At 33.7% G+C, this 15,194-nt stretch overlaps 1 protein-coding gene across 1 annotated transcript in view; it reads right to left on the bottom strand.

The window, feature by feature from the left end:
* Positions 1-15,194, bottom strand: part of ptprfa (protein tyrosine phosphatase receptor type Fa) — a 228,632-nt gene that overhangs the window by 27,233 nt on the left and 186,205 nt on the right. The window contains exons 18-20 of the mRNA XM_073851773.1: positions 8,755-8,912; positions 6,958-7,070; positions 1,490-1,587 (exon numbers count right to left, since the gene is read on the bottom strand). Of these exons, the coding sequence (XP_073707874.1) occupies positions 1,490-1,587; positions 6,958-7,070; positions 8,755-8,912 (369 nt within the window). The remainder of the gene's footprint in view (positions 1-1,489; positions 1,588-6,957; positions 7,071-8,754; positions 8,913-15,194) is intronic.

Here is a 15,194-nt window from a genome sequence, read left to right as displayed (position 1 = left end):
CTTCCCCTTTAATGCAATAAGCTCTTCTGACAAAAGAACTAATCACTGGATCTTTTCAGTTCGTTGTCAATTTCTTCAGTGTTTTTTTCTATAAAGATAATCACAGATCAAGTTGGTCTATTATTGTGGTTTTAGGTATTGACTAGCCTGACTAGCATGTAAAACATATGCTGTTCAGAGGGGAGATTTTCTAAAGAGAATCTGAAAATCAAATGTCTGGCCAAACTAGCAATTCAAGAACTCAAATCACTTTCACTTCTCAGACCAAATTAAGTACTTATGGTAATAATAATGGAGTTAAAGTGGAAGAGAGATGACTGGTATTATACACTAATGTTCAAAAGATGTGTTAATGTTTTTTAAAAAAGTCTCTTTTGCTCACCGAGGCTGCCTTTATTTGATCAAAAATACAGTAAAATAAGCAATGTTGTGAAATATTATTACAATTTCAAATAGCTGTTTTCCATGTGGATATATTTTAAAATGTAATTTATTTCTGTGATCAAAGTTGACTTTTCAGCATCATTCAGCATAATTCTTCAGCACTCTAATATGCTGATTTGCTGCATTTTTGTGAAATCATGATACATTTTTACAGAATTCTTTGATGAATAAAATCTTCAAAATAAAGCAGCATTTATTTGAAAAAGTAATTACATTATGAATGCCTTTACTGTCATTTTGATCAATGTAATGCATTCTTTCTGGATAAAAGTAATAATTTCTTACTGACACCAAACTTTTGAATAGTTATTGATATGATTTGCACAATTATATGAATGAGTGGTCACATTTTATATTAGGTGGCCTTAACTATTATGTACTTACATCAAAAAATAAGTACAATGTACTGTGTGGTCATACTGCATTGCAAAACACTTTTGCTTCTATTAAGGTGGGATATGGGTAAGGTTAGGGACAGGTTTGGTGGTATGGCTAGGTTTAAGGGTGGGTTAGGGTGTAAGGGATGGCTCAACAGTGGTAATTACAGAAATTAATTACAATTGTATTTACATATAGGTTTTTAAAAAAAGATAAGTAGCATCTAAAAACATGTATGTACAGAAAAAGTACATTGTACCAAATGATTAATTTAAATGTAAGTGCATAGTAGTTAAGGCCACCTAATGTAAAGTGGGACTGAATGAGCTTCCATAGAACTGTATTTATAACTGATCTGCTTCAAATGTACAGCCATAAAAAATATTTGGGTCTTATCTTCATTGTCCTGTCCTGCAATTTATATCCACATATGCAGATGTAGGCCAGAACAAGCACAAGTGTTTTCCAGCTGCACATATAATCCATTATAGATTTGTTCTCCTCCTCTCATTGTCCTGATTTATCTTAGCAGACATTTTTATGTAAATTGCCGATGTTTGTAGGACATCAAGCAATTATCCCTCAGTGGCCTTAACAGAAGGTAGAGAGGCAAGACAATTCTCCTCAAGGTTGTTTGGACACTCTGACGTGACTTGGGATAAATTACCTCATATTCCTGTGAGAAGCGTAGGCCGTCGTTGGCTTTCAGCCGCTCGATGTGGTCAGCCAAAGCACAGACAGAAACTGGAGGGTGTTCCCGCATTCCTGCAGGGAGAAAGAGAGGATGAACTGATAGCAGAGACTTCCATTGGCCTGTCTAGTTTTGGTTGGCTGAACTGAGGCACAAACACACTTTGGTTCACACAGTTTTTAGGCTTTTGGAAGATGGGCACACATGAAAACAACCCAAAGCATGAGAGAAATAGGCGAAGGAGAAAGCACAAAGCTTTTAGCACCATGCCATGTGCTAGGACTAGCGGCAGTGATGTAAGCAGTGAACAGACATGCTCATTGGTTGAAATATGAACCGCTTCCGGGTCAATAGCAGGGTGGAGTAAACTGTCCTGTACAATCAAAATGGCATGTGAATGACACCGGAATATTACACATAGAAGGACTACAACGTCAACACACGTTAAAAAAAAACACAGATTGTTTTCCCTCCCATCCTACATCTGCTCAACTGAGGTGTTTGAGACGGACAGCCTGTGGAAAGGACGTGAGAGATGGTGAAGCTTTAACTCAGAGCAGCCAAAGTGGTGGAGGGGCGTGGCTTTGGTCTTGATGGACAGGGGAGGAGGAGCATAGAGATGAAGGAGGTGAAAGTTCACACAGGAACGCAAGAGCGAAACTAACTTGAAGTGCTGGGGCAGCTGAAGGCACTGGAACCTGCAGAAAGAAGATGAGGAGGGACTGTGATATATGTCACTTACAGAAGAGAGAGACGAGGAAAAGAGAGAATGCACAGAAAGAGCAAGAGAAACACCTATGAGGAGCCGAAGACAACGTGAAACCATTTCCCCAATCATATTTACAGTTGAGGTCAGAAGTTTAAATTCCCCTTTTAGAATCTGCAAAATGTTAAATATTTTACCAAAATAAGAGGATCATACAAAATGCATGCTATTGTTTATTCAGTACTGATCTGAATAAGATATTGCACATAAAAGATGTTTACATATAGTCCACAAGAGAAAAAAATAGAAAGGACCCTGTTCATACGCTTGATTCTTAATACTGTGTTGTCACCTGAATGATCCACAGCTGTTTTTTTGTTTAGTGATAGTTGTTGATGAGTCCCTTGTTTGTCCTGAACAGTTAAACTGCCTGCTGTTTTTAGAAAAATCCAACAAATTCTTTGGTTTTCAGCATTTTTTGTGTATTTGATCCCTTTCCATCAATGACTGTATGATTTTGAGTTCCATCTTTTCACAATAAAGACAACTGAGGGACTCATATGCAACTATTACAGGGGGTTCAAACGCTGACTAATGCCAGATGGAAAGAAAAAAAATGCATTAATAGCCAACGGGTGAACACCTTTGAACAGAATGGAGATGTGTACATTTTTTTGCTAAAGATAGTATTTTTTTAGTACTGTCATTCAGAGGCTACAGAAGATGCTTCCCAGAAGACAAAATAAGTTTAAATTACCATGATCTTCAAATTCAAAAAGTTTTCACCCCCGGCTCTTAATGCATTGTGTTTTCTTCTGGAGCATCAGTGAGCGTTTGAACCAGAGTGTGATGCTACAGGTGGTTTGTATGGCCCACTCACCTGTGTGTAGCACACTCAGATTCCACTAAGGAAGATTGTCAACAGTGCAAAGATGCAGTGGATTATGTATAGATTGGATATGCAAGAACATGGGTGTGTATTGGATGGTTAACAGTGTAACAGAATGTGTGCATAGAGTCCAGTGATAAAGGGCAGTGCGTGGCATATGATATAGTGGGAGTATACAATACAATATAATGCATTTTGTATGTATTTTGGTCAAATAATTAACATTTTGCAGATTCTGAAAGGGGGATGTAAACTTTTGACCTCAACTGTACTCCTGTAATATTTCTGAGTGAAACAAAATATCCAGTGTACAATAATAAAGGGTGGGGCGTTTTGATTAGATTAAGAAGCTGGCTGAGAAATAATTTTTGCCCCTCCCATAAAACTTGCATTAGCAGTAGTTTCAAAAGATTCCAAATTTTTTTAAATCAAATTTATTAAGTATTCTGATTCATCAGAAAACTGCAATTATTTGATCAAAGTAAAAAAATCTTAATATTACGGAATATTTTTAAAATGTAAAATAACTGTTGTTTATTTCAATGTATTGTAAAATGTAATTTATTTCCGTGATCAAAGCTGAATTCACGATTCTTCAGAAATCATACTAATATGAGGATTTGCTGCTCAAGAAACATTTCTGATTACTATCAATGTTGTAAACAGTTGTGATAATTTTTCACAATACTTTGATGAGTAGAAAGTTCAAAAGAACAGCATTTATTATATATTTGCTTTACTGTCACTTTTGATCAAATTAATGCATCCTTGTTGAATACTATTCAAAGTATTAATTTATTTTAAAAAATGTACTATCCCCAAACTCTTTAATGGATTTTGAATTTTTGACTTTTTGACTTTTTGAATTTGAATTTTTGAATTTGAATTTTTGAATTTGAATTGGATTTCCACATGAACCTTCCAAAGAATGAATGAAAACACTACAACCTAACATCTGAAAGGCACTTTAGTTCACACTAAAGCTTTCAGTTCAGAAATCAAGGACTGTTTGGATTTCAGCCTGTCAAAACACAACAGGATGTTTAAATTGCACCTTGCGTATCACCTTATTCACTGTTACGACACGGCCCAGAGTACGAACGACGCGCTAGAATATAGTTTGCACGTCTTTAAACACAGTATGCCTGAAGCGTCAAATGTGTATCCACACAACAAACACTCTTCATCTGGGAGGTAAGCCATTTTTACATTTTCAAAGTGTCCTAAAGCTTTTTGAAACACAAATTCTGAACTTTTACAAGTAAACAAAAAACAACACTGGTAGTCTGGTTGCTCATTTGAAGACTCGCAAGCGAGGAAAATCAATTTCCATGGCAGGGATGTTGACATGAATATTTCTCCCAGTTTCGCCACGAGAAAGATTGCGCATCAGTCGAGCGTGCGCTCGCAGCCCAACAATCTGACATAAGAACATGAGTCACTTTGCAAGTGAAGCAAAAGCAGATTCTTATTGAAGTCAGCAAAATGTCTGAGCATTTGGAAATTTCCCCCGAGAGAGAGAGAGAGAGAGAGAGAGAGAGAGAGAGAGAGAGAAAAACAGAAAGAGACAGAGGGAGAAGTGCAAAATATGGATTGAAAAGGGCGAGAAAGAGAAAGATTTTCTCCAGTGAATCATCCTGTTTAATTCTATCCATCAAGTTCAAAGCTCGGGCTGAACCGAATGAAGCAATACGAGCTGATGCCGCTGTGTGTGTGAGTGTGTTGTTTGAGATTAGCTGGCAGGTTCTGCTCCTCAGTGTGTCCTTCACCTGACAGTGCGGCTCTGTGAATAATGTTTTGTCTTCGCACCGGAGCTCCAGCTGAACCTGACATCCATAAATCCAGTGAGCAGCTCTGTCTCTCTTTCTGAGGTCTACATCCAAACAACCCCAAACTCATTCATTTTTTCCGAAAGAAACTCTGGTGCAAAACCTAGTGAGCATTTTAAGGTGTCACAGAAGCACCGTCACAAAAGGTGTGCAGTATCATGGCTCTGAGGCAGAACTACATGCATCCTTTATGTATTTCAGAATACATATTCTAGATGATGAACAGGTGGAAAGAAATGCCCATCATAGTACAGTCAGTACAGAAAAGTGTGCATCAATACCATTACAAATGTACTTTTTGTGCAATCTTTGTGGGTGCTGTATTTACTTACTCCTAATGGAGTATGTTATCTAGGTTAAGATTAAATTACACTATAAAAAAGTTTGCATTTTTGCATCATTTAATGTAAGTTAATCTGTGAAATACTGTCAAACGTATGATTTTTGCAAATAAAAATGGTAAATTTCCATACATTTTACAGTGAAAAACAATAATAGGACATTCCCCGCTTGACACAAAACATATACTTTATTTAAACAGTTAGTAGTTTCTTTTATATTTTTCTTATCAGTAACATACATTGTATCTTGTCTTACATTTTCTGTAAACCTTAGGGATCAATTCTCACTATGAACTAGTTGCTTATTAGCATGCATATTACTAGTATATTGTTTATTAGTACTTATAAAGCACTTAATAATGTCTTATTTTGCTTGATCATATTCTAGATCCCTTAATCCAACCCCATACCTAAATTTAACAACTACCTTACTAACTGTTAATAAGCAGATAAAGGAGTTTATTGAGACAAAGGTTGTAAATAATAGTTAGTTAATAGTGAGAATTAGTCCCTAAACCAAAGTGCAAACACATATTCTGTTATTTAATGAATGTTTATTGCATTGTTTCAGTGTCACATTGGTTTTGTCTGCGTTTTACTATTTGTTACTACTATTTTTCTATAATTGTGATACTATTATAATCCGAGTCATTTTTTTTATTATTATTTTAGTTAAGGTTTTAGTCAATTTGTTGTGTTTTGTAGTTTTTATTAGTTATTGTTTATTTTATTTTATATTATAAAATAATATATAATAATTAAAATTTTTTTATTAAAAATAAGATTTAAGTTTAGACTTATTTATTTTAGTACATCAAGTTAAACTAAATAAAAATGAGAAATGTTGCTTTGTCACTAGCTAAAATTAAAAAGTTCAGGGTTTATTTTTTTTTAAATTTCTGTTAATTTTATTTCAATTAACAAAAAAGTTTTTTATGGTTTTAATTTTAGTTATAGTTAACTATAATAACCCTATATTAGCCATATTTTATGGAAAGGCCACTGGATTTCTATTCCACCCATATTATTATTAAAATCTATTGGTTATAGTATATTTAAGGTACAAAGCACTGTTTTATAGTGGTAATATATGGTTATAAGCTGTAAGATATGCAGCCACCCATATGCCACCCTGTAATAATGTCACAGTTTTTCCCCCTTTTTGTTAGAAAAAAAAAGTAGAAGAATTGCCTTGGTTTCAAACACAGCTTTGTGTTTACAAATGGTGACCCTGCACCACAAAACCAGTCTTAAGAATCATGGGTATATTTGTTGCAATAGCCAAAAATACATTGTATGGGTCAAAATGATCAATTTTTCTTTTATGCCAAAAATCATTAGGGCATTATGTAACGATCATGTTCCATGAAGACATTTTGTAAATTTTCTACTATAAAAATATCTCAACTTAATTTGATTAGTAATATGCATTGCTAAGAAATCCATTTGGACAACTTTAAAGGCCATTTTCTCAATATTTAGATTTTTTTGCACCAAATTTTGTCCTTTCCTAACAAACCATACATAAATGGAAAGCTTGTTTAATCTTGATTTCAAAATACTGACCGTTATGACTGGTTTTGTGGCCCAGGGTCACAAATGTGATGAGCTATTTGCTACTCAATATTTAGGTATTAAAACAATAGAAATCCATGGAAAAAGTTCTCATTATGACGTACCTTGTGTTTGGTAGTTGAGCCTCCTCATTTCCACCGGGTCAGAGGAGTGGGCCAGTAAGTGATCTTTAACTCCTGCTGAGTGCTCATCTTTAGCTGAGGGAGAGGAGCGCTTCCTGTGCAGACAGGAAATGACATCAAACATGACCGTATGAACACACAGAGATTAGGTGGATGTGTAAATATGTAAGATATTTCTGTAACACCTTACAATAAGGTTCATTTAGTTTAACATTAGAATTAGTTATCATGAACTAATGTTTAAAATGTTTCCATTTTCCAAATGTTCCAAATTCCAATATTTACTAATACACTATTAAAATTGAAAGTTGCATCTCTTTAAGGGAAGACACTGCAGGCAAAAACACTGAGATCAAGTTTGAGATTTTGGGCTTTTTGATTTTTCAGTGTTTTTTCAGACTAGTGGAAAGAAAACATCCAAAAAACACTGTTAAGTGTTTCCTTTCATAGCACTTTATCTATTTGTGTCAATAGATTTCAATTACAATGCATTTTTTAAAGGCTGTTTTCTCAAAATTAGTTTTTTCTTCTACACTGAGCCATAAATCTCCACTTCAGTAACACTTACACACACCAAATTTTACATTTTTATTCCTGTCTATATCCTGAAGGTTTTTACAGAGGAATTTGGTCATATTGATTACATTTTATACAACATTTTATTCCCCAAACAAGAATTTTAAAACTGACTTCATCCAGTGTTTAGATTTTTGTATGCAATATTTCACTAAATAATGCCTAATTTGCATATTTAAACCTAACATTTTAGAAAACCTGTCATACAAAAAATGCTTGCAATTATCAAAGTATCAATTAACTAAGTAAGGTGATAACTGTTAGTATTTTTTTTACCTATTCACCTGCAGTGTCTCGCCTTAATATAATTCAATGGACCTGAGCTAACTTGAACTAACACGCATTAACTAATCTTAACTAACAGGACGTCACTGTAAAGTGTTACTGATATTTCCTGTGAGTTAGTGTGTGTTAGAAAGCAGCAGCACTAATCTGGACTCAATTAAACTCTTCAATTGCCTCTCATTAAACACCAAACACAAACAAGCGTTTATTATCGGATCAAAGAGAGCCGCTCGATACCCACCTCTCCTGTTTGCTGCATCCCACAGAAAGAGACGGAAAAGCAGGGGGGAGAAAAGAGAAAATGTCACAGGAAGAAAACCGCACAGACGGTGTGTGCAGGGCGAATTTGTCAGAAACGTGGAAATGCCATTGCTGCTAATGAGCTCCGATTCGAGCTGACATTTGCAAAATGAGTTTTCTCTTCACTTAATAGACATCTAACTTGAACTCTAGGCATTTGATTCTCCTGCACTCTTCACTAAGGCCGAATGGATTTGGTCATGATTGAGAAGAGGGGAACATTTTGTCTGCGACTTTGACGTAATTTGGGGAGATCAGACTTTTGGTAGGTGTGCTATCAAGTGTCATTTCTGCAGTCTAGTTCCAAAAATGTACCATTATTTAATCATTAAACTTCTGTGAAACTTCAGAAAAAGAGTTCTAGGAAAAAAAGAAACTGTTAAGTTGCTGACTGTCATACTGAAATAAGATTTCTTGACTTTTTTGATTATCTGCTCTTACATCGAGTCAGCAATGTCTCTGAGAGAGACTGGCTATTTATACCTGACAGGAGGAAGTGCAGTAAACTCTAGTTTGCTACGCACGGCGAAAAAGAAAATATGGTCACTTAAGCAGAATGCAATACGTACGATCTCAGCGCTGGATGACTGATTGTATTTTTCAGGAAAGTAATAGTACCTCTTGAAGAGCAGGATGGCGATGACGATGACGATGATGAGGACGACGGCCAGCACTGGTCCCATCACCCACAGCATCTCTGGGTCATCAACGTGACGGGACATCCCGCTGTGGAGCTTCACCATCATGGGTTCAGAGTAAGGGCTCACCGTGAACATCTTATGATACAGAGAGGATAGAGAAAGGAGAAGAATTACTCAAAAGATCAAAACACACACATATATGCTCATTCTTTAATATGACTGCTTTCTACATTTTTACAGTAAAGTCATCAAAACTATGACTTTATGCAGTAATGAAATACATTAAATCAGGAATTCTAACTTTTTTGTCAGTCAAATTCCTTTGACCTCAAATATTTATTTTTAATTTAATATTTCAATCATTTAAAAACACATTTGCATGTTCACGGTTTTCTAATATTGGTTACATGACATGCAAGTAAACAAATAAAATATATATATATTTTTTAAAATACATTTTTATTTTTTAATGTTTATCTTTTTTTAATAAGTGTATTTAAGTAAATATTTTATTTTATTTTATTTTTCCCAATTATAATTTTTATTATTTAATTGTTAGGTTTTTATAAACTTATGAATCCCAGACTTGGAAACCCTCTAAATGAAAACTCTCTTAAATTTAGGTTCTTTCAAACTCTTTTTTTTAGATACTTAAACCAGTGATTCTCAAACTTTTTTGAGAAAACTTTGACCTCAAATATATATTTTTTATTTAATGTTTCAGTAATTTAATTATTAAAATATTGATTTATTCATGTTTATTATTATTGTTTTTTAAATATATAAAAAACTTAATTTAATATATAAAACTTAACTTAAAGTTTTAATCAACTCACAAATCCCTGTTTGGGAAATCATGTAATAAATAAATAAAAAATCTCTTAACTTTTAGTTCTTTCAAACTCTCTGTTTAGATTCCAGCTTAGTTTACTCTGGTCAGAAGAGTCGTAAACAACTTTAAACAATACTTTTCCTTTATCATCTGGTCAAAACTCATCTATTGAAGCATGCATAAACAAACAAACAAACAAACAAACAAACAAACAAACAAACAAACAAACAAACAAACAAACAAACAAACATATATTTGAATAAATAATAGTTTAGTAATGAACTATGTGACCCTGGGCCACAAAATCAGTCATAAGGGTTAATTTTTGGAAATAGAGATTTATAAATATTATAAACACGCTTTCCAGTGATGTATGATTTGTTAGGATAGGACAATATTTGGCAGAGATACTGTACAACCATTTGATAATCTAAAATCTGAGGGTGCAAAAAAATCTAAATATTAAGAAAATGGCCTTTAAAGTTGTCCAAATGAAGTTCTTAGCAATGCACATTACTAATCAAAAATTAAGTTTTGATATATTTACGGTAGGAAATTTACTAAATATCTTAATAGAACATAATCTTTACTTAATATCCTAATGATTTTTGGCATTAAAGAAAAATCGATAATTTTGATCCATACAATGTATTTTGGCTATTGCTACTTTAGACTGGTTTTGTGGTCCAGGGTCAAATATATGAACAATATATAAGTCTATAAAACTTATTTGAAGCATTGAAGCTTCTACAATAAAATAAAATACTTAAATGACACTATAAATATCTTATAATGCATCATACAGGCTTTATAGAATGTGCTACCCGATAAAGATCAAGCAAAAATATTGCAATAGATTTTGTCTTTGGTGTTGTAATCTATGCCATCTCCTATAAAAATGTTAAAGGTTGAATTTGATAGGTAAAATGCGTTTTTCATGAGATGTGTGTCAACACTGTCAAAGTCAGCTTCAATGTGATGTTTAATGATGTCTAGTTATCACATACAAACTGAAATCTATTGATGGGTGTTTGAGCGGAGCAGGAGGAAAGCCTTCACATCTTCAAAGTAGCACAGAAGTCAGGCTCCTTCCACAAACGCTGGCAACTAATCGTCTTAGTAACACCTTTTAGACAGCGCAGCGGGGCGCAGGAGAAAGAGGGATGGGAACAGGAAGATAGAGGGAGAGTGAGAGCGAGAGAAAGGCTGAGGGAGGGGTAACCTCTTCCATCCCGCTGAGAAGCGGAGGATACGCATCATCAACCAAATCCCATCAGTGCTACACCTTCTGCATTCCCTCCGGAAGCGACACCAGGAACCACAGAAAGCATCGCTGCCCAGAACTCATTTACAGCAGCACGGCACAAACACAGAGTCTCAGAGGAGACTCAATGCTTAAACCCACAGTTCACCCAAAAATCAACACTGGCTTTTACTTTATATTTAGACAGTTTTCAAAATATCTTCTTTAGGTACTGCTGATGTTTATGGAAAATGATTGGCTAAGTGATTCACCAAGGAGCACAACAGTATGATAAACTGAAGTGTTTAGTTTGTGTCAAATTAAATTGAGCATCCACTCAGAATGAGCTTTTGTGTGCATCCTGTTGAGAAAACACTTCTTTCACAAAGCCAACGACTCCAGGTTCATCTTGAGAGGGTTGGGTGGGACTCTTAATGTGCATGGCACATCATAAAACTAAATAGATCAATTTTCAGGCCATAAATCAAATAAATAAATAAACAAACAAACAAATATCCGAATAAATAATAGTTTAGTAAGGACATATGTGACCCTGGACCACAAAACCAGTCATAAGGGTAAATTTTTTTGAAATTTTGAAATTGAGATTTATAAATATTTTAATTAAGCTTTCCATTGATGTATGGTTTGTTTAGGACAATATTTGGCCGAGATACTGTACAACCATTTCATAATCTGAAATCTAAGGGGGTGCAAAAAAAATCGAAATATAAAAAAAAAATCGCAATTTTTTATTTTTTTTGCAACGCATATTACTAATCAAAAATTAAGTTTCGATATATTAATGGTAAGACATTTACTTAATATCTTATAGAACATGATCTTTACTTAATATCCTAATGATTTTTGGCATTAAATGATTTTTGCTGGCGTTTTTTGGAAAAATGATTGGCTGAGTGACTGACACCAAGGAGCACAACAGTATTATAAACTGAAGTGTTGATGTATGGTTTGTTTAGGACAATATTTGGCCGTTTCATAATCTGGAATCTAAGCGGGTGCCAAAAAATCGAAATATTAAGAAAATCGCCTTTAAAGTTTTCCAAATGAAGTTTTTAGCAATGCATATTATTAATCAAAAATTAAGTTTTGATACATTTGTAGTAAGACATTTACTAAATATCTTGATCTTTACTTAATATCCTAATCATTTTTGGCATAAAATGATTTTTGCTGACGTTTTTGGGAAATGACTGGCTGGGTGATTGACACCAAGGAGCACAACAGTATGATAAACTGAAGTGTTTAGTTTGTGTCAAATTAAATTGAGCATCCACTCAGAATGAGCTTTTGTGTGCATCCTGTTAAGAAAACACTTCTTTCACAAAGCCAACGACTCCAGGTTCATCTTGAGAGGGATGGGTGGGACGCTTAATGTGCATGGCACATCATAAAACTAAATAGATCAATTTTCAGGCCATAAATCAAATAAATAAATAAACAAACAAACAAATATCTGAATAAATAATAGTTTAGTAAGGACATGTGACCCTGGACCACAAATACAGTCATAAGGGTACATTTTTTTGAAATAGAGATTTATAAATATTTTAATTAAGCTTTCCATTGATGTATGGTTTGTTTAGGACAATATTTGGCCGAGATACTGTACAACCATTTCATAATCTGGAATCTAAGGGGGTGCAAAAAAAATCGAAATATTAAGAAAATCGCAATTTTTTTAGCAATGCATATTACTAATCAAAAATTAAGTTTCGATATATTTACGGTAAGACATTTATCTTTACTTAATATCCTAATGATTTTTGGCATAAAATGATTTTTGCTGACGTTTTTGGGAAATGACTGGCTGAGTGATTGACACCAAGGAGCACAACAGTATGATAAACTGAAGTGTTTAGTTTGTGTCAAATTAAATTGAGCATCCACTCAGAATGAGCTTTTGTGTGCATCCTGTTAAGAAAACACTTCTTTCACGAAGCCAACGACTCCAGGTTCATCTTTCATACAATTATGTAAGAAATTAAAAAGCTGTGATGACTGGATGAGCACTGGTTGTGCTGTAATCTTGATGAAGTTGTTTGCTCAGAGGGACGGGTGGGTCTGTTAATGTGCACGGCACATCATAAAACTAAATGGATCAATTTTCAGGCCGTAAATCATCTTGAATGCATGTCCTCCAACTCTTGCCAAACAAAATAGATCCCCCCCCCCCCCCTTTTGGGACAGTACGAAACCTCCTGGCAACACCTTTGCATATTTAAAAAAGCACAGTCTTTTAAGAACTGGTGCACACACAATGTGTTCTACCAATTCATCATGCTACTTTTCCTTTGTTTTTCTATGTAAACATGCTAGACAGACGTGTTTGGCCATTGCATCTTTTGCCATTCTAAAAACATTGCATTTAAGTTAAAATAAGTTCAAGTTTTAAAAAACCTTTATTAAAACCTTGTGTTTTTGTGAATGTCATTGACTTAATGGCAAACAGGGCAGCTCTCTTTTGTTTCAGACACATTTATTTGCTCATTGAGCATTATTATTATTATTAAGTCTGTTAATTTGCTCCAATTTGTAAATAATTTTCTCAAATGTCATGTTTTCTGCTTAAATTTTTCTGGATTCCATTTTAATGATATAATTAAAAACAATATTAAAGAAAACTTTAATGTAACAATTCAAAAATGTAAATTAAAACATAAAAACAAAATGATTTTTTCCCCCAAAGTTTTTTTGGGTTTATTCTAGGTTTTATAATTTAGCACAAATGTATCATAAAAACAGTGGTAATCAAATGATTTCATAAAACTTTATTCAACTTAAAAAAATAATCTACAAACCAAACACCAAAACGTGGCATTTTTCTAAATGTTTACTGTATTAATTAAAACAAAGATGAAGACATCTGTATGATTTTCCTAAAACAATGTTTTAATATTGCATTGTTATTATTATTGTTATAACTGCTACTACTCTTTCTAATAATACTTTGCAAAGTACGTTTATATTTTCTTATTTAATTTTGGTGGTTTGATTTGATTTCAAAGTCAAAGTCAACTTTATTGTCAATTCGGCTATATGTACCAGGCATACAGAGAGTTGAAATTGCGTTACTCTCAGACCCTAGGTGCATATAAAAATACAAATAAATACAATTATACATATAATATATAAAAAAACAAAAAACAATTTTGATTTGATTTATTAGACAAAAAAAGTAGTGAAACTGTCAAGGATAACACATAAAAAAGTTAAAAACATGTTTCTATTGTGGTCCTTGATGTTAAGCAATTATTACCACTCATGCTTTTACTACTAATACTTTGCAAAGTACTACTTATTTTGATGGTTTGGGAAGACCTTTAAGTTTATGTTTGTTTTTGTGTTTGACAACCCAAGTAAAAAAGATATAAAATGCATTTATTTTATACTAAGTATATATTGACATATCGCTCAAGACTTACTAATATAAAAATTGTAATTTTTACAAATTTTTACTTGCAATTATTTGTGCACAATGCACATTTCTTGATTTTAAGTCTAAAATATGTTTTAATGTTACTATTGATGAGGATTGTATGATCTTTGAATAATACTGGTCTTGAAATGCAAAATATTTAAAGTGTGCATATAGTATACTTGCAATAGTTATACTTAAGCACAATCGAATATACTTAAGTATATCTTTAGTTGGACTTCCGCACAATTAAAGTGCATTAAGTACAAAATTAGTTGTTCCAATGTAGCATACTAAAAGTACAGGGTATTTTTATTATGTATTTGTAGTATACTTAGCATGAAATGAATGTATTTTAAATACATTTAAGTATATTTATTTTTGACTAGGGTTGTCATTAAAGCTAAAGAGTTTTTGTTTGTAAGTTTGTATTTGATGAATGAATTCAATTGTGAAACGATGGTAAAGTGACACTTGGAGCAGCTCTGGAGATTGTCTTCAAAAGAAAAAGAGGCAAATTTTGTGACATTCCGTGGCACTTTAAATACTGAATTCCAAAAATGCACATTTTTGAAACTATCACAGAGCTCTAGATCTGCAAGGTTATTATGATCATCACCTCTGTCTCTCTCTGCAACAGGATTCAGAGAGTGAGAGAGCGTCTAAAAGCGCTGTGGGAATCTGACAGTGGGAAACTTTCACAGTGATCAATTTAATCGGCATCACCTCAGACGGAAGCGCATCCCACAGCGTGAGTAATGCATCTCTGACTGACTCCAGCCACTATTTACTGATGCATATTCATGTGTGTTTTGATTTCTCCTTCACCTCTCCTCCATCTCTTCATCTGTAACGCTCAGGTCTCTCCAGCATTAATGATAGCATCTCTTTCTCCTCCGCCAT

The sequence above is a fragment of the Garra rufa genome, chromosome 12 (assembly GCF_049309525.1).
Source record: "Garra rufa chromosome 12, GarRuf1.0, whole genome shotgun sequence".
NCBI lineage: Eukaryota > Metazoa > Chordata > Actinopteri > Cypriniformes > Cyprinidae > Garra > Garra rufa.
The sequence above is the reverse complement of the archived record's forward strand: the minus strand, read 5'-3'. Positions and strand labels throughout refer to the sequence as shown.